Source organism: Drosophila arizonae, chromosome X (genome assembly GCF_054131065.1).
Source record: "Drosophila arizonae isolate 15081-1271.41 chromosome X, UAZ_ARI_1.0, whole genome shotgun sequence".
Classification (NCBI taxonomy): Eukaryota; Metazoa; Arthropoda; class Insecta; order Diptera; family Drosophilidae; genus Drosophila; species Drosophila arizonae.
Genome location: NC_142927.1, coordinates 29245420 through 29263319, shown reverse-complemented (window position 1 = coordinate 29263319; position 17900 = coordinate 29245420). Strand labels below are relative to the sequence as shown.

Below are 17900 nucleotides of genomic sequence, written 5' to 3'. Positions count from 1 at the left end.
CGCAGCAGCAGCAGAAGCAGCGCAGCTACTAGAAGACAGCGAGGGCAAGGCAGAAAACACTGCAAGGACGGAGCAGCCGAACACTTCAACAGCTTGGAATGCAAAGCAGTTTGCAAAACCTCGTCGCTGCCCATCCCCACCTCAGCCCCTCAGCCCCTCACCCACTCACCCCCTCGGCAGATCAGATTGTCGACCCAGACAGGTAGCTAAACGGTGTCGGCGCCAGTTTGGCTGCCTCTGCGCCCGGACTACGGACTGCCGACTGCCGACTGCCGGAGATGGAGCTAGCGCGTCAACTGGCGCCACGATCCCAGGTGTGAGACGCTGCGGCTGGGCCCGTGTTGAACGCTTGCCAAGTGAAATTTCAAGATTTCGCTGATAGTGTTCGTTAGTCAACGCCCACGAGCCGGAGCAGGGCGCAGGGGCGAGCAGGGGTCCAGCATGGGCTAGGAGCCAGCGTACCAGTGGGCCGAACAGCATGAGAAACGGCAGAAAACTTTGCGAAGGCGGCTAAGGCAAATGGCTATATAAGAAAAGATATGATGTTTCAAAATATTTTACATATCACTTAAGCGTATTAATATTATTATTATCATAATTATTATTAGTCAAGCTTGCTTAATTTAAGCTCAGCACCGACAGGCAATGCTTTCTCTACAGCAATTGGATTTATTCATGAAATAAAAATTAAAATTTCTAAAAAACAAAAATGAAATTCATTTATTTAAATAAATTCCTACATTTAAATGCGACAGTAAATAAAGTGAATTTTTAGTGTAAAATAAAATGTATAAAAATAATTACACTTAATTTTCTAGTTTTCTAAATTTTCAATGTAAAATAAAATATATAAAAAATAAATAATAATAATAATTTTCTATAAAACATAAAATTTATTAAGATGTTAAATACAATTCAATTAATTAAATATTTTTCTAGATCTGTTTAAAAGATCAGATTTAAATAATTAACATATAAAATTATATAAACTATAAATATTGTGCAAGATCTCACTTTTCGTATTTCTTAAAACTATTTGTTAACTAAAAAATTGATATACTCTATAATCTTCATATATTAGTATATCCATCAGTTTCTCTCTCTCTCTCGCTTCACAGATTTGTTATCGTTGATTTGCCTCTTGTGCAGATCTTCAGGCCTTCAAGACGCGGTTCTATTTATGAAATAAAGATAATGAATCGACTCGAATGCAGTTACAATCGCATATTCTACTCGAGGCACATCCGTTGGCCATCTGGTCCGATTGTAGCTGCTTTTTGTATAGATGCAATGCCCACTAAGTGCAATTTCAAGTGCTGGCCGTCCTGACTTTCAGCTGTCCGAGATGGTGCACAGGTAGGCAGAGGCAGAGAGGGAAAGAAGGGGGGAAGAGAGCAAGAGCGAGTGCTTGGCCGCTGCAGCTGCATTGTTTGTCAGCCTAATGTCTGTGCGGGTGCCACCGGCCTCAAAGTACGGCCACAAGTACAATAAGATGAAGATGAAAGACACCTGAGCGGGCAGTGGGACAGTGGGCGGCTGCGTGGGTGGGGTGTGGGGGCAGCCTGGACTGAATGCTGCCTCGTCAATTTGGCAGCGCTCTACTGTGGCTTTTTCAAGTGATTTTCATCCGTGCGGCTGCAATGCGGCTTTGCCTGTGGGCTGTAAACTTAAAATTCAATTTGTTTGGCTGTGATTTAGTGTAATTTAAGCGCACTACTGCAAAAGATATATGGCCACTTCAGACGTCCAGCAGCCTGACAAAATACACCTGACTCTATCCATCTCCCTCCCCGTCTCCCTCTCTCTCTCTCTCGCTCTCTCTTTCACTCACTCGGTGCGTGAGTGTGACAGTTCATTAGTATGCCAACGCCAACGCCAGTGGCAGTGCCAACGCCAAATGGCAAATGGCAAATGGCATTGCCAAAGTGAATCTTAGTGCAGCTGGCTGATTGAGATTTTTAGCTTTGCCGTCTCAACTTTGGAGTTGGCAGAGCCAGAGCTCCGACTCGAGCCGTTTGTCAGCGGCTGACATGAATAAGTCATAGCCAACAGGCAACGCTGCCAACAACTAACTCAGCCACCTCGCCTAGCCGTCGCTCCATAACTCCTGCCCATCCCATCGCCCACTCACCCACTCAGTCTCTTCACCTCAGCCAATGACATGTGCAATATTGTCTTTCTCCAAAATTACAGCCAATACACACAGAGTTGTCAACTCATGCGCTCGACTGCCTGCCAAGAGTAATGATGCCTGTGACTTAGACCACTCCATAGTTGCTTCGATTCAACTCAGCTGCTCGCTCGCCCAGCTCCTTCACTTGCCGGCATCAGCATCAGCATCAGCGGCAGCTTCAGCTCCAGCTCCAGCTCCAACTCAGACCTCGTTTTGACGATGCTTCGCTTTCCCGACTCGTGCGCGTGCTCGTGCTTTGTCAGCGGCTAAGTGCAATTTAAAGCAAATGTAATGCCACATTTGCCATGGGGAGAGCAAGAGACGAGGAGGGAGGAGGAGGAGGAGACGACCTGGGAAGGCAGCCCAACAGCTGGCGGGATTTGGGAGCCGTGCCCAATGCATTGGTCATTGCCTCAACTGCTGCGACTCGACTCGACTCGACTGAATGCCATAAGTAGCTAGTTGAGCGCAATCGATTTTATTGCGATTCAATTTTAAAGACATTTTCGGCCAAGTTCCCTCGACTGCAGCGAAATTAATTAGGCAATTAGCCAACAGAAGTCCAAATTCATTCGGCACTAATGCCGAGCAGAGCGATGTAAGTAAATTTGCCAAATGCATTTGAAGGTCTTTGAAGGCAGCAAAAGGCGTTAGCGTCGGCTTCCGACATTAAAAGTCATTGTTGTGGATTCATGAACTTCCGCAGCACGTTGCACGTTTGTTTTGGCTCCAGTTGCCCCTTTGTGCAGCGCGTGCAACTGCAACCGATGGCTGCCGAAATGGCAATCGGAATGGCAATGCGGCAAATTGCAATGGCAATGCAAACTGGCCGCCATTTGGCCATTTGGCCAGCTCGACCAGCTCGACCAGCTCGGCCAACTCGGTCAGTTGGTAACTAGCAGCAAATTTGCGTGCAACCGCAACGGCAACGGCAGCTCCCTTCCATCTCGGCTCGTGTGTGTTTGTTGTGCGTGTGCTGAGGGCAGCTGCAAATTTCACTGGCAAACGCACACAATGGAAATGGGAATCGAACTGCGTATGCCAATATGCAGCAGGCAAAACAAAACAGTTACACAAAGTGAGCAGCAAGAACAATAAATCGATTGCCGTCGCACCGAATATACCCTGTAACTCAAGCTGATACACGTGACAGGTTGGCAAAGCAAAGTTGATGACTAGAGACTTGGGAACCATCGACCATGTTGGAAAATATATCAATATGACTTATAGATAGAGTCGAGCCTCGATAATTTGTACACTGCTAAATTGAAAATCGCAAAAGATCGAAAAAAAAATTCTATTTGCTCTCGATGATTCTCGATAATTTTAATTTCTGAGGAAAAATAAATCAAATTCGAATTATTGGGACTAGACTGTATTTAACTAAAGAAATCCAAGTACACACGAATCACATCAAATGATCACTTAGTGTAGAGCTGGCGTCAATAGTATCGATAGACAAACACTTGCGCGATAGACAGATTGAATATATACATACAATATATGTATATTAAAATATCAAATATATTTTGATTACTCACATCAAAGCATCATATAACATAGATAGTATCACTAACCATACAACACGCGTGGATTTACTATCGATGGCTTTACAGCACCAATGCAGACCCTTCCAAAGATCTACGCAATATGGCAATTAGATTTTCAACTAGCTCTCTAACATGAACAAAAAATATTTACACAACTTTTTGTCGTTTTTATCCAACTTCCTGTTCTTCGCTGGAAAAGTATATGTAAAAGTATATGGAGCAGACAGTGGATAGAAAGCAAACATAATTCATATAATGATTTCTTTGAACTGATTCGGTTGAGCTATATACATATGTATGTCAGGGTGGGATTCATATCAGACCCCATTTTATTCGTAGTACTTTATCAATCTCAGATAGTGTCTTATATCTTCTCTATGCCGACTTATTGTCCTGCTCTCTTCTGTTGTTGTGTGGATGCCCCATTCGGTGCCCTTCCCAAGCACAATTGCAGCACACCCGGTTGAAGCAACTCTCTCGCTGTCAGACTTCTTTCCTTTTTGGCGTTTCACTGGGACATTTGTCATATTTTCGTCTTTCTGAGCCTCTTCAATATCGCAGCCATCTGTTAAAATGATACTTAAGAGTTCTTTGAACCAATGTTATACTTGCATTGAAGTGCAGCTCTCATTGGGCTTGAGAATAATTTCAATAAACTATTATCGTAAAGTCAGGCAATCAAACCCAAATGATGATCGGATATAGTTAGTGTAACTGATATTTGTTCCGAGCAGGAGATGACATTTTAGATAACATTTTTATAATTTCAATACATTCACTATGTAGAGTGATACTAGAGAGGAGAGACCTAAGAGAGAAGTGAATACCATGGATTCAATTACGACTCAAAAACCTACATGCTCTACAAACCCTCTACCTCTTCAACTTACATATATATGCAAATGATATGCGGTGCGAAAAATCAGAATTTAAAGCTTTAAAAAAATAATCGTTTTTTCTTTACTTTTCAAAATTAGTGTATATACTACGATTAAGCAATAAAGAAATGAAAAAGAGGCAAACTGATTTGCATATTATTGTTTAAAGAAAAGTTTAATTTTTCTCTGCTAATAAGCAGAAATCCAGATTGCAAACTTTGCGTTTTCGATCAACTTTAAAATAATCTGATTCTCATCCCTTAGATAATTCGTTTATGGAAGACATCAGCTGAGTCTGGCCTTCTGGGATGTACCTACCCAAGAATGCCTGGCAAGCACTATTGAACAAGGCAAGTTGCTGCTGGTGTGCACAGTGTTAAGCTCTGAGATAAAGATAGACCGGTCTTGCGATACCTCTTGATCGCATTATAATTGGGATTCGAGCCGTGAATGCACTAGTCGGAATAGAGGCCCACCTGCGAGTGGGTAGCGAAGTTTGTGCAGTGCGGCATTTTTGGAGTGGCGAGATTCGGGCGAGCGGCACTCGTTGTACGGCATTAAAAAACTTTTCAAGTTGCAGCGGGATGCGGCCGGCTGATGGGCTGCGCACGTTAAGTAGTGGGAGTTGAAGCTGAAAACTGGCAAGGGGGCGGGACACCGCCCGCACGCAAGGGTTGCGAAAAGCAAGCAAAATGGCAGCAGCAGCGGCAGAGGCAGAGGCAGCGACATTGGCAGGAGTAGCGAATAGAACATCGGACGACTGCAGCAAAGAGTTGTTGTGAATTTCTGGTTTCACGCTATCTGGTTTTGATTGGAAATTTTTGTGCCCTCGACTCTAAGCCAGAACGCCAGTTGAGTTGGCAGCGGCATGGCAATGCTGATAGAGATGAAGATGGTGATAGACAAAGCGTTAATACCGAACCGAAGTTGGGCTCTGCTCTGCTCAGTTCAGTTCAGTTCAGTTCAGTTCAGTTCAGTTCAGTTCAGTTCAGCTCAGTTCAGTGCGAGTTCAGTTCGGTTCGGTACGTAGACAGCAACAGGAAACAAACCAAAGCTGGGCATGCTTCCGCATTTCTTGTCTGACGGCTGCTGGGACCCGCAACTATGTCATGAAGAACAACAGCAACAACAACAACTGCAATAACAACAACAGCAGCAGCAGCAGCAGCAGCGGGAGCAGCAGCATGAGGTCAAAGGCGGACAAGGTCGCCATGCAATCTGCTGACTCAATATCAGACTGAGGCTTGTGCTTCGGCCAGGAGTAGCAGCAAAAACTTGCGCTAGCAACAGCAACAACAACAACAACAACTAGAGCAAACCGTCAGCTATTCAGGCTTGCCAGCATATTTAGATTTTAGCTGAATGGCGTGAGTCAGTCAGGGGGAACACTAGATCTGGAGTCGTCTGGCAGGCCGGGCAGGGCAGGTCTGGATCCCAGCTGTGGGGGAGCAGCTGGCACAAATTGACAACTTTTCGGAGAGCGGGCCGCAGCTTAGAGCGGAGCAGCAAACACAGAGGGAAAGCAATTGAAAATTATTAATTTCAATCAAAACTTTTGACATCGGTGCTTATCTATGCGTGGCATTATCATCCAACTTCTAAGCAATCTAAGCACAAAGTTTTTCTAGTTTCTTGTTTTCCATTCCACTTGCCAGCCACATGACCAAGCACGACCAACATCATTTATTTTACTAACAAAAATCTGTCTGGGCTGCCGGCCAGCCCAGTCAGGGGGTCCATCGCTGGTCCATCAACGCCGCCACTGATGCGTTTGGGTTTGCCGGGCAAGTCAGACGCCTTTGCCACGACACATTACTGTGGAGTCTTGGATCAAGTTTATCGATCATTGCACTGAATACTGTGAACTAAAACTGGACTACGGATTAAAGGCAAGTCGAGAATGAAATTTAAGTATTTTACTCTCGTTACTCTAAGATCCGCTTACTCGCAGGTTGAGCTGCACTTGCATGGCTCATCCAGGCCTTAAGCCCTTAAAGAGCTCTTGCCTGCAATATGTTTGTTTGCATGGACACAGGACGTCTATCATTCCATTGCTCTGAAATCTAATCAATCCCCAAGCTGTTTTGCTTGTGCATTGTGCATCTGCTTCTCTCCGAATAGCTTTGAAATTTCTCGTTTTAGCAGACAGACAGGCGGATAGTTGAACAAGGGGCCGGGAGGGGACGGGGGATGCCATATCAGAATGCATGTAAATAGTTTACAGGGCCAGAGATGCTGCGGACAGGGAGAGCTGCAAACATATTATACATGTTAAATATAGTTATACATAATGTTCTGCTTCAGATTCTTGATATTAATATTAGGGCTTAAAGTGAAGGTGTTTATACTTGTGTTAGATATAGTGTATGTCTGAGCATTAAGATCAGTCAGAGAACTTTAATCTACTTATTTAAATGAGTACAGATGGATGATTATAGCCATTTCCTTTCAAATTTATTAGCGAACAAAGCCTTTGAGTAGAATAGACTTGACTGTGATTTGAACATAAAAGCAATACGTAGATTTTATCTTAAATGTTAATCGAGTTTCGGTTAACGAAAGGGTTTTGAATTATGCTTGAGCTATTCTAAAAGTTAATCAAACATAATTCATTATTATATACATAATTAAGCCTATGGCATACCAAATCCAAGCAGGGAGTTGCCTAGGAATAACTGTCCACAGCTGGGTTCCATAGAGAATGCGATGCATTGGTAGCCAGAGATCTAAATCGATTTTTAAAGTCAGTCATGGAGCGAATGGTGTAAGCAATTTTTCAACAGACTACAAATTGAATCGAAGTTTTGCTCTATATTCACATACAAGGTGGTCCATATTCGACGGACCAATGTTGCTCTGTTTTATTTATTTTTTTTTTAATAGAATATTTTCATATTGTTGTGTTTTATCGGTTACTCTCAATGGGCGCCTTGAGCATGTATGACGTATTGTGCCCGTCTATTTCAAAAGATATAGGGCTGCCAGATGGGTCCATCGAATAGCCCTGTATTTTCTAAAAAATTACAGTCCGTCTAAAACTGGTTGCCAAATTTATATATTCGAAAAATTTAGTGTTTCGCTTTTGAAGCTGAGCTCAATAGAATTCACAATTCATGACGTTTGGATGAAATGAGTTTTGCGCTATGAGAATTACATCCAAATTGCCCGAATATATTGAGCTTAAACTTATTCAGCTTTGTTTGTTGCTCCTATTCAATCAGCTGTATAGGACTGTATCTATTTATGTAGTTCAGGTCATCTAGTCATCTCCCTCATTGAATCAGCTCAGAGTTTGTTTGACGAATTTCAATTTTGGCTTAGCTTAGCCATATTAGAAGAGCTCCACGCACTTCTGAACATGCTCATGCATCCCTTCCTTGCCCAAGACGCAAACCCCATCAAAGTGCGAGTGTCTGTGGAAATTCGTTTAGCGCTGTACTTGCACAGTTAGCCAGATTGTTTAGCTAAGTAAGCAGGAGGCGGCCGCGGCGCGAGATGAGCTTGTTGCTATGCAAGCCAAGGAAGTGGCTGTAAGTACACATTCGGAGTCCGTGAAGCAATGGGCTGTCCACTGCAAGGCGCTTCGCACGCCACCGAGAGCAATCGACACAACAAACAGGCGATGCGTGTTTCTAACCACATAAGTCCTGACACCTACTTGTTTGTGCGCCGGCATCTCAAATATGTGCTCTACCTTAGCAAAATACATATTGAGTCGGGTTGGCTCTGCCCCGATCAACGTACGAACAAATTGCTTGGGATGACCCCTTAAGAGTAAGAGCTTGAACGGAACTAGTGTAGTGCTAATCTAGCCTAATAAAAAATAAAATAGCCTAATATAAACAAGTAAGAAGACTCTAGTCGAGACTGCTCGACTAGGAGATACCCTGAACCCTCTAAGCATATATTCTAATCATTCTGCACTTCTTTTATGCACACATGCATACACATGCACTTATAAGCACGCGCTCTGCTAACTGCGCAGTAAGCAGCGACTGCGCTTGGGCTGCGCTGCGGTGTGGGCAATATTATGAGAATTTATTTGTCGAATAATTTCTTTTGTAAACATATGATCTTAATGAAACTTTCAGAGTGTAATCATATGGTAAATATGTGTGTACATTCCAAAGCACAAATCTCTACTACATGAAATGCGTTTTTTACAAATTGGGGGCGAAGGGGGCGTGGTATCCAAAATCTGTAAATTACAAAATCTTTGTATCTATTAACTTTATATACAACACAAATTTGAAGACTCCAGGTCTAAAAATGCTCAAATTAGGCTAAAAAAACAAAATCCATTTTTCGATTATTCTCGATAAAAAAGTTATCGGACGATTTATCGAAAAAATAAAGCAAACTCGTACTGCGTATGGTACACACGAGTATGCATGCCAAATTTCAGCTCTCTAGCTCTTATAACTTCTGAGATCGACGCACTCATACGGACGGACGGACGGACGGACGGACAGACGGACAGGGCTATATCGACTCAGCTCGTCACGCTGATCAAGAATATATATACTTTGTGGGGTCTGCCACGCCTCCTTCTGCCCGTTACATACTTTTTCACAAAACCATTATACCCTGATTTCCCATTTTCAATGGGTTCAGGGTATAAACAAGTAAGAAAGCTCCAGTCGAGACTGCTCGACTAGGAGATACCCTGAACCCTCCAAGCTGATATTCTATTCATTCTGCACTTCTTTTATGCACACATACATACACATGCATCCACACGCACGCATAAGCCTGCGCTCTGCTAACTGCGCAGTAAGCAGCGACTGCGCTTGGGCTGCGCTGCAGTGTGGGCAATATTATGAGAATTTATTTGTTGAATAACTTCTTTTGTAGACATAAGATCTTAATGAAACTTTCAGAGTGTAATCATATGGTAAATATGTGTGTATATTCCAAAGCACAAGTCTCTAGTACTTGAAATGCGTTTTTTACAAATTGGGGGAGAAGGGGGCGTGGTATCCAAAATCTGTAAATTACAAAATCTTTGTATCGATTACCTTTATATACAACGCAAATTTGAAGACTCCATCTCTAAAAATGTTCAATCTAGGCTAAAAAAACAAAATCAATTTTTCGATTATTCTCGATAAAAAAGTTATCGGACGAATTATCGAAAAAATAAAGCAAACTCGTACTGCGTATGGTACTCACGAGTATGCATGCCAAATTTCAACTCTCTAGCTCTTATAACTTCTGAGATCGACGCACTCATACGGACGGACGGACGGACGGACGGACGGACGGACGGACGGACGGACGGACGGACGGACGGACGGACGGACAGACGGACAGGGCTATATCGACTCAGCTCGTCGCCCTGATCAAGAATATATATACTTTGTGGGGTCTGCCACGCCTCCTTCTGCCCGTTACATACTTTTTCACAAAACCATTATACCCTGATTTCCCATTTTCAATGGGTTCAGGGTATAAAAAATAGCTCGTACAGTTTGCCTCGATTATGAATAATTTATATTTCCATAGCTTTCGATTTGAGTTGATAAGAGTCTTTTAAAGTACGAAATCTGATTAAATCGGATTAAAGCGTCTCCACTAGCCATAACTTTGCACTATCTATAAATGCAATGGAATGGACTAGCAATAACCTGTCGACTGGTGGAATATTTGTATTCGATGAATACTTGAATAAGTGAAAACATTTGTGAATCCAATTAGACCCAATCGTTGCGGCAATATCTTACCCGAACACACAGAAAATCAATGAATGAAGTTTTTGTACTCGAAGTTTACTCATTTGCAATTATCATCAATTTCCTTGTAGAGTAGTCCAACCAAATCAAATTAAACAATATTTCTTATTGTTTTCTACACTAGGTAGTTCCTTAGTTGACTGCCTTAAAGGGTATTCATTATTTGGCATTCCAGCAATTTCCATTGTTCTCGTTAATGCCGCGCAAAGAGTATCGATCTAACGAAATCAAAGCAAAGCGAACAGAAAAACAAAAACGATTCAAAATCCCATTAAACGTTCCATCCATCCATCCGTCTGTCCATCCGTTTGTCTGTCCGTCTGTCTGTCCGACAGCTGCCGCAGCTAGACGGAGAGCAGATCAACAGCTCAGAGCCAATCCGCAGATAAGTCACGTTGTCAACGAAAGCCAAACCAAATTAAAACTAAATATGTGAACGAACTGTGGCAGCAAAGTATCTTAACGACCTTTGGCTGACATAAATTGATAAGGTCGAGCTACGGTTTCATCGTGTCAATATGTATACGCGACTCACACAAATACCTATTTATATACATTAATATAAGACAACAGCTTTTTATACCCTTGCTGAAAGTATTCTAGTTTCAGCACGACACCTGGCTCTAAAGCCACTGACAATCGAAAGTCTCATCTATGTAACTGCGTATCCTGTGATAATGTTTTCACCTGCTTCTGATGCCATGAACGTGTAAAGTAAAGCTTGCATCTGCCTCACGGCTGTTTGCTATGGCCAAGTCTCTTCTTAGGGTATTTAATCTCCGTCACTTCGCAGCTGAACAGTCTATTAAATCTATTTGTTTTACGAATTACCGTAGTTATTACAAACGCATTGTTCGATTTGTGCTTTTCTGCGAATTCGTGGAAAAATTTAAACAAATATCACCGTTCACAGCTTATAATATGTATAGATGTGTATGCAGTAGTAATATGTATAGTATGTATATATATAGGAGATAATGAATGTACTTTCCAATTTGTATAAATCCCCCTGTTATAGCACCTCACTTTCTATATACGAAACCTATCTAATATTAGTAAGAAAGTAATTTCAAAAATTATAACGCACTGATTAAATTTCTTACAAATTTTAGACTGAACAAATATCTGTTGATTAGAAAATAAGCAACAAAATAGCTCAAATGGCTTAGGTTAAAATACCCTTTAAATGTTAGAAGTGTTTTGACTTAAAGATTTTTTTTTTTTTTTAATTTTTAGATATGCTATTTATTAAATTATTTACTTCTTGCTCAAGACTTTTCACTGTTTCATTTAATTAGAAAACTTAAGATAGACTTTAGTCTCTTTAGAAAATGAAATTGGCAATGTAATAATGTAATTGTAATGTAATATGTAATAATGGATATGGATGGATGGATATGTAATAATTATGATCTATGAACTATGTTTTCGATTCGATACGATTTCGCAAACGAACAATAAAGGAGAATTCTGGATTGCTTAAGATTAATTTATAAATAAAACCATATGTATTAATAGTGCAATATATAACGTAATGATTTTTCAGCTAATGAAATCACATTATCACGTTTGATTTCTATCGCTTCTACCGTTTCTTTGATACACTGGCGAACAATTCTCTAGAGAATAGAGTTATTATTTCGCAACATAAAATATAGAAATGTAGCTGTAGAAATGTATTGGCTTCTCAACTTGAGTATTTTAAGTGAAGTCACTTTTGTTATGCCGAAGAATATTGAAAATGGAGCTTTATGTGATATAAAGAATGTGAATAAAGAATCCCTAATTTGGCTGATCAGAAAATACTGTAAAAGGCAAGGTCAACCCTGAGTAAACATTATTCGGGCTTTGCACCAGGAAGATCGAGCGATGCGAAGTGATTATCTAATTTTAAACGAAGCGAGGACAATGCGTGCAGTGAATGCCCCGACGAAAATAAATTTATTATTGGATGACTTGATAAAATTTTCGATGATGTAAAAGTGGAGTTGATAGAGTTGCCCAATCAACTGAAAAGATATAAAATAAAAATTTAAATAAGTTAATGATGTTAAGAATTTCAATTTTTTTGTTAAAGTCTACTTTTAATATAAACTAATATGTATAGGGTATCTTACAGTTGAGCAGAAGTGTGCGTATACCTTGACACGTTGAAATGAGCGTAAACATGTGTCGAGTTGTTTATCATCAGACATTTCTGTATGATATCATTCCGAATTATATACAATTCAGAATTATATACGATCTACAAACAGACAAACAAACATGGATGTACGTATGCACATATATTTGTCGGTGCGTACGTGTGTGCTTACATAAGTGCAAACTGATGTATGGCCACAGAGCTTCCAATCGAACCTCGGCCTGAGCTTTGCTGCTCTGTTTTGTTGATTTTCATCGCCCACTTTTGGATTTCATTTTCAAGTCGCGTTTCATTCTCATTGCGTTCGCTTAGCTTTTGTGGCTGTTGTTGCTCTGTTTTGCTGTTGTTGTTTGTTGCTTGTCGTCTTTACCTTGTCTCAGCTCCAGTCGCAGCTCAGCTCAGTCTCTATCTCTACCCTATTCTCAGCGAGTTCACTTTAAGTTTGACTCGCCTCGAGCTGTTCACAGTTTCAAATCAACATTCGATGCGAACACATCAAGTTAGTAGTGGAATGATTTAAATCCAAATACAAATATACATAAGTATATAAGAATATCAAAAATAATCGAAACGTGTATAGGCAAAGAAAGATTTTATTTTACATATACAAATTTTTTTATAGTTTTATTTTTATTTTTTTGTCACTTCTTTTGCTCGTCAAACGATTTATAATTAATTTGTTTTGTGATTATATTATTAGTGCCGCTGACAGCCTGTGCAGCTCGTTAGATCTTTCATTTCTTTCACTCTCGCTCTCGCTCCGGCTAATTACGGATTTCTGTTCTCGTGTGCTCGTAATAAACGGGAGTTTTTCGCGAATTGTAACACATTTGTGAGTCATAGCCCAGCATCCGGCAGTTAACTGGCGTTTCTAGACGCTTGCTCGATGCTCCCGTCAATTACTGTAATTGCAGCTTACTCACGTGCCTCGTTTCGCTCGCCATTCTTTTCCTCCATCTAAATCTCCTCCCTCTCTCTCTCTCTGCAGCTAGACATGAAGCTCCACTGTACCCTGTTGCCCCTGCTCCTGGGCATCCTGGCAATTGGTCAAAGCAGCGCCGCTGCGGGCTCCGCGCATCTGCTCTGCTACTACGATGGCGCCAGCTTCATCAGAGAAGGTAAGAAAAAAACAAAAAAGAGCCAACAATGATGCTGAAATGCTTTCTCTATGCCAGATAAAAGACATTTCTGCCAAAGTAAATAAGACGAAGGGGAACTGCAGTTGACATAAATGCAGTTAAAGTTTAGGTAGTGAAAGACTTTTTAATTAGTCAGTCGAGTTCGCTATAAAAATACCCGCAAAGCAAGCGAAAACAACAACCTTATCTGCTGATAGCAGGGAAATATAGAGAGTAATATAAATAGAGTCATACATGTACTAGTATGAATAGATGTGTAAAGATGGGACACTTGACATACTCTGCACGGCACTTGCACGCAGCCCATATACTTTTATTCAATTAAAGAGTTGAGCTTAATAGAACTAGACATACATATATATGGTCTTTAGTCAACTTTCTGGGTCATCAACAATCAGACAAACAATTCTCTAGTGCAGGCTACGAAAACTGGAAATTGCTAAAAATATTCCATGAGTAGCTCATACACAAAACGTCTAAACAAACGCCTTCTCAATAATAGATCGAGTTTTGTTTTCCAAGAACTATAACATTTGATAGGTTGTTTGCTTAAGCTGTATGAATATCAATATCAGATCACAGTGAACACCGCTTATAGGGGGCATCCATCACTTCATTTCAGCTTGTCTCAATGACTGGCTCGTTGCAGCTGCGGCGAGGTCAACGATTATCAACGATTTGGGCAATTTGAATTAACGCCCGCCTCGATATATGTATATACATATATGTATATTTATATATATGTCTGTTCGTTATAATTGCCGAATGAGCAATGCTCAAGATCTCGACAGAGTGTGTTTACTTTTCATAACACTTAGCTAATTGACTGTGGGTTGATAAACAAACTGGACGAAAGAGGCGGGGTCGGCCTCAGACACGATTGTCACTTAAAAAAATATTAATGTATACCAGGAACGTAGTTGATTTTTCGTTGTTTCTTATTTATCTTATTTGTGCATTTATTTACTTTTTAAATTTATATTTATGTCATTTTTTAAAGTCTCATTTCTCAAATGTTTGAGCAAGCAACAAGATTTGCATATACATCGATTACGCGATATTTTTACTGATTGCTTTTTTCCCTGTTGGCAGCTTACGACATTTTACGTAATATGTCTTCCATATTTATAAATTTCGAAGGCCTGTGCTGTCATTAAAAATGACATGATAGACCATTGCAGAATATTATATTGTATAAACCATTTTCATTTCGGCCTCTAACGAGTTTAGATTTAGACTAAATCAAGTCTTGGAAAATTATAGAAATTCATATATTGTTCATTTAGAGCAAGAGAATACCAACTAGGAATATTTCCCGTATATAAGAATTATTTATATATGAAAAGAGTTTGTCATCTCCTGTTTCAAATGTGAAAAATTATCAATTCCGAATTATTAAAGTGGTATATGGGACTTAATCTTGGATCAGCGCAATTAGTGTTCCAGTGAAGCGTGTAAATTGAGCTTGGATAACAAAACACCTGGCGATTGTTGTTGGCGTCTTGATTGCTAATTAAAATTTGAGTCATGTGACACAATGTCGACTGTGAGTCATCAGTTGATGCCAAGTTTTGCTAATTGATTAATGTCGAAGGCAATTGGACTTGGGCGTAGTCTCTGCCTCTCTCTTTCTCATCCATTCGGTCCGTCTGTCTCTGTTCCACCCGCAGGCCTTTCCAAGCTGACCCTCAACGACTTGGAGCCGGCCATGCAGTTCTGCACCCATCTGATCTACGGCTATGCGGGCATCAATCCCAGCAGCAATAAGCTGGTCAGCACCAACGAGAAGCTGGATCTGGATCTGGGCAGCAGCCTGTACCGCTCGGTGACTGGCCTGAAGAAGAAGTACCCGGCACTGAAGGTTCTGCTGAGCGTCGGCGGCGATAAGGATGTTACTGAGGAGGAGAACTCCAAGTATCTGACTCTGTTGGAGAGCAGCAACGCCCGCATTCCATTCATCAATAGCGCCCACTCGCTGGTCAAGACCTACGGCTTCGATGGTCTCGATCTCGCCTGGCAGTTCCCCAAGAACAAGCCCAAGAAGGTCCACAGCGGCATAGGCTCGTTCTGGAAGGGCTTCAAGAAGATCTTCACCGGCGACTTCGTTGTCGACGAGAAGGCCGAAGAGCACAAGGAAGAGTTTACGGCCCTAGTGCGTGAGCTGAAGAACGCATTCCGTCCGGACGGCTATCTGCTGGGCCTCAGCGTCCTGCCCAATGTCAACTCATCGCGTAAGATATTACAAGCGGCTGTGAAAGCAATATAAAATCTAAACCTTCTTGACTCCCACAGTGTTCTATGATGTGCCTGCTCTGATCAACAACGTCGACTACGTTAACCTACATGCCTACGACTTCCAGACTCCTGGACGCAATCCCGAAGTTGCTGACTTCCCCGCGCCCATCTACGAGCTGAACGAGCGCAATCCCGAGCACAACATCAACTACCAGGTACAGTACTGGCTCAACAACCATGCACCCGCCTCCAAGATCAACGTTGGTATCCCGACATACGGACGTGTGTGGAAGCTCACCAAGGACTCCGGCCTGACTGGCCTGCCGCCCGTAGCCGAAGCCGATAGTGTCGGTCCCGCTGGCATCCAAACTCAGATTCCCGGCTTCTACAGCTGGCCCGAGGTGTGCGCCAAGCTGCCCAACCAAGCCAACCAGCATCTGAAGGGCGCCGACGGACCCCTCCGTAAGGTGGGCGACCCCACCAAGCGCTTCGGCAGCTACGCCTACCGCTCAGCCGATGACAAGGGCGAGAACGGTCTCTGGGTCGGCTACGAGGATCCCGATACAGCTGCAATCAAGGCCGCCTACGTCAAGGCCAAGGGCTTGGGCGGCGTGGCCCTTGTCGACCTCAGCTTCGACGACTTCCGCGGCAGCTGCACCGGCAACGAAAAGTATCCCATTCTGCGCGCCATCAAGTATAAGCTATAGGCGGGCAGCCCTATACCCCACCAAATATGTAATGCGTTTTTACGACTCTTGATTATACATGTTTTTTTTTTTATGTAACTAATCTTTGTAATCCCCAATAAATACAATCAATTGACATAGAGGGATTGAAGGGCTCATTCGAATAGCATGCATGATAAGCAGCCTCGGTAGATGAAAGTACTTAGCATTCAAGTGGCTATTACTGATGCTGGATTGAATGAGCAGAGACTCGCACTGCATATGAAATAGATTCGATAAAAAGCGATTACATTGTGTGTGACAAAATGCAGAGAGGTCGGAGCGACGGACAGTAGGGCAGCAGCAGGGGCAGGCGGAGGACAGGAAGAGAGCGAGAGAGCTGTCCGTGAGGTCATGCTCACTGTATAATGTATCCAATGATTGTGCCGAGTGTGACCCTAGGAACTGGTTCCATTTGCCGTGGTTCTGACTTCATTTCTGCATTTCTTCCGGCGATTGTGTCAGCCTGCAGTTGTCGTTGATTGTTTTATGTGCGATATTTGTGTTGTGTTGGTCCTCCTGCTGCCGTTGCTGCTGTTGCTGCCGTTGTTGCTGCTGCCCGTGCCGGAAAAGCCACCTAGCAACAGCACTAGCTGCAAAATCGTCCAATGTCTCATTCATCTTTTGTGCGGCGGTCACGCTGGGACCACTTGAATCGTTCCCGTTGCCGTTGCCGTTGCCGTTGCTGACAACCACGAGACGCGAACACTCCACTCCACTACCAGCCTCCACTCGCAGCACCCACCAGCGCCCCCTCTCTCTCTCTCTCTCTCTCTCTCTCTCGTTCCCTCTGAATCACTTTATCATTTGCAAAATTGCAAAATGCAACCACAAAACCATAACACTGACGCATACAAAGTATATTTTAGAGTCCAGGACAGCATCGGGCAGCATACGCAGCGCAGTTCCCGGAAACATTGTCCGTCCGTATATATGGGCTAGCCCTGAACATGACTGGGTGCCGTTGATTTAGTCCTCGGTTCGAAGAAGGGCTTGCATTTGGCAATGTAACTGTTACTGCACCCAATACCAAACAACACCAGCTTCAGCACTACCACCACCACCACCACCACCACCAGCACCAGCACCACCAGCACCCGCAGCACCAACAACAACAACATAAATCTTATGTCTGCGTGTTGAGCTAGCGACGGTAGCAGAGAGCCTAGCTGGCCCCTGGGGACCGATGATACTGCTACGGTTCATGTTGCTGCTGCTGCTGCTGCATGTTGACCAAAATGACGCTGGCAGACGACATTGCAGTTGTCATTGTTGTTGCTGCTGTTGTCACTCGTTTGCACGCATGCAATTAGTCAGACTGAAAA

At 42.4% G+C, this 17900-nt stretch overlaps 1 protein-coding gene and 1 long non-coding RNA gene across 3 annotated transcripts; one reads left to right on the top strand and one right to left on the bottom strand.

Moving 5' to 3' along the window:
- Positions 1-1006: 1006 nt before the first annotated feature.
- LOC149268097 (uncharacterized) lies at positions 1007-12736 on the bottom strand. Its single transcript, XR_016270897.1, has 3 exons — positions 12451-12736; positions 10325-12342; positions 1007-6852 (listed from the first exon to the last, which is right to left on the bottom strand). It is a non-coding gene; the product is annotated as an uncharacterized LOC149268097 (long non-coding RNA).
- An 80-nt stretch (positions 12737-12816) lies between these two features.
- On the top strand, positions 12817-16672 carry Idgf4 (Imaginal disc growth factor 4). 2 transcript variants are annotated; one of them, XM_018016899.2, is made up of 4 exons: positions 12817-12975; positions 13465-13594; positions 15286-15846; positions 15908-16672. In XM_018016899.2, exons 1-4 carry the CDS (start codon positions 12961-12963, stop codon positions 16555-16557), a joined length of 1356 nt encoding a protein of 451 aa, XP_017872388.1. In that variant the 5' UTR covers positions 12817-12960; the 3' UTR covers positions 16558-16672. The 2 variants fall into 2 exon arrangements, with proteins under 2 accessions (XP_017872388.1, XP_089329497.1); XM_089473371.1 differs by lacking the exon at positions 12817-12975 and adding an exon at positions 13356-13380.
- Positions 16673-17900: the final 1228 nt, after the last annotated feature.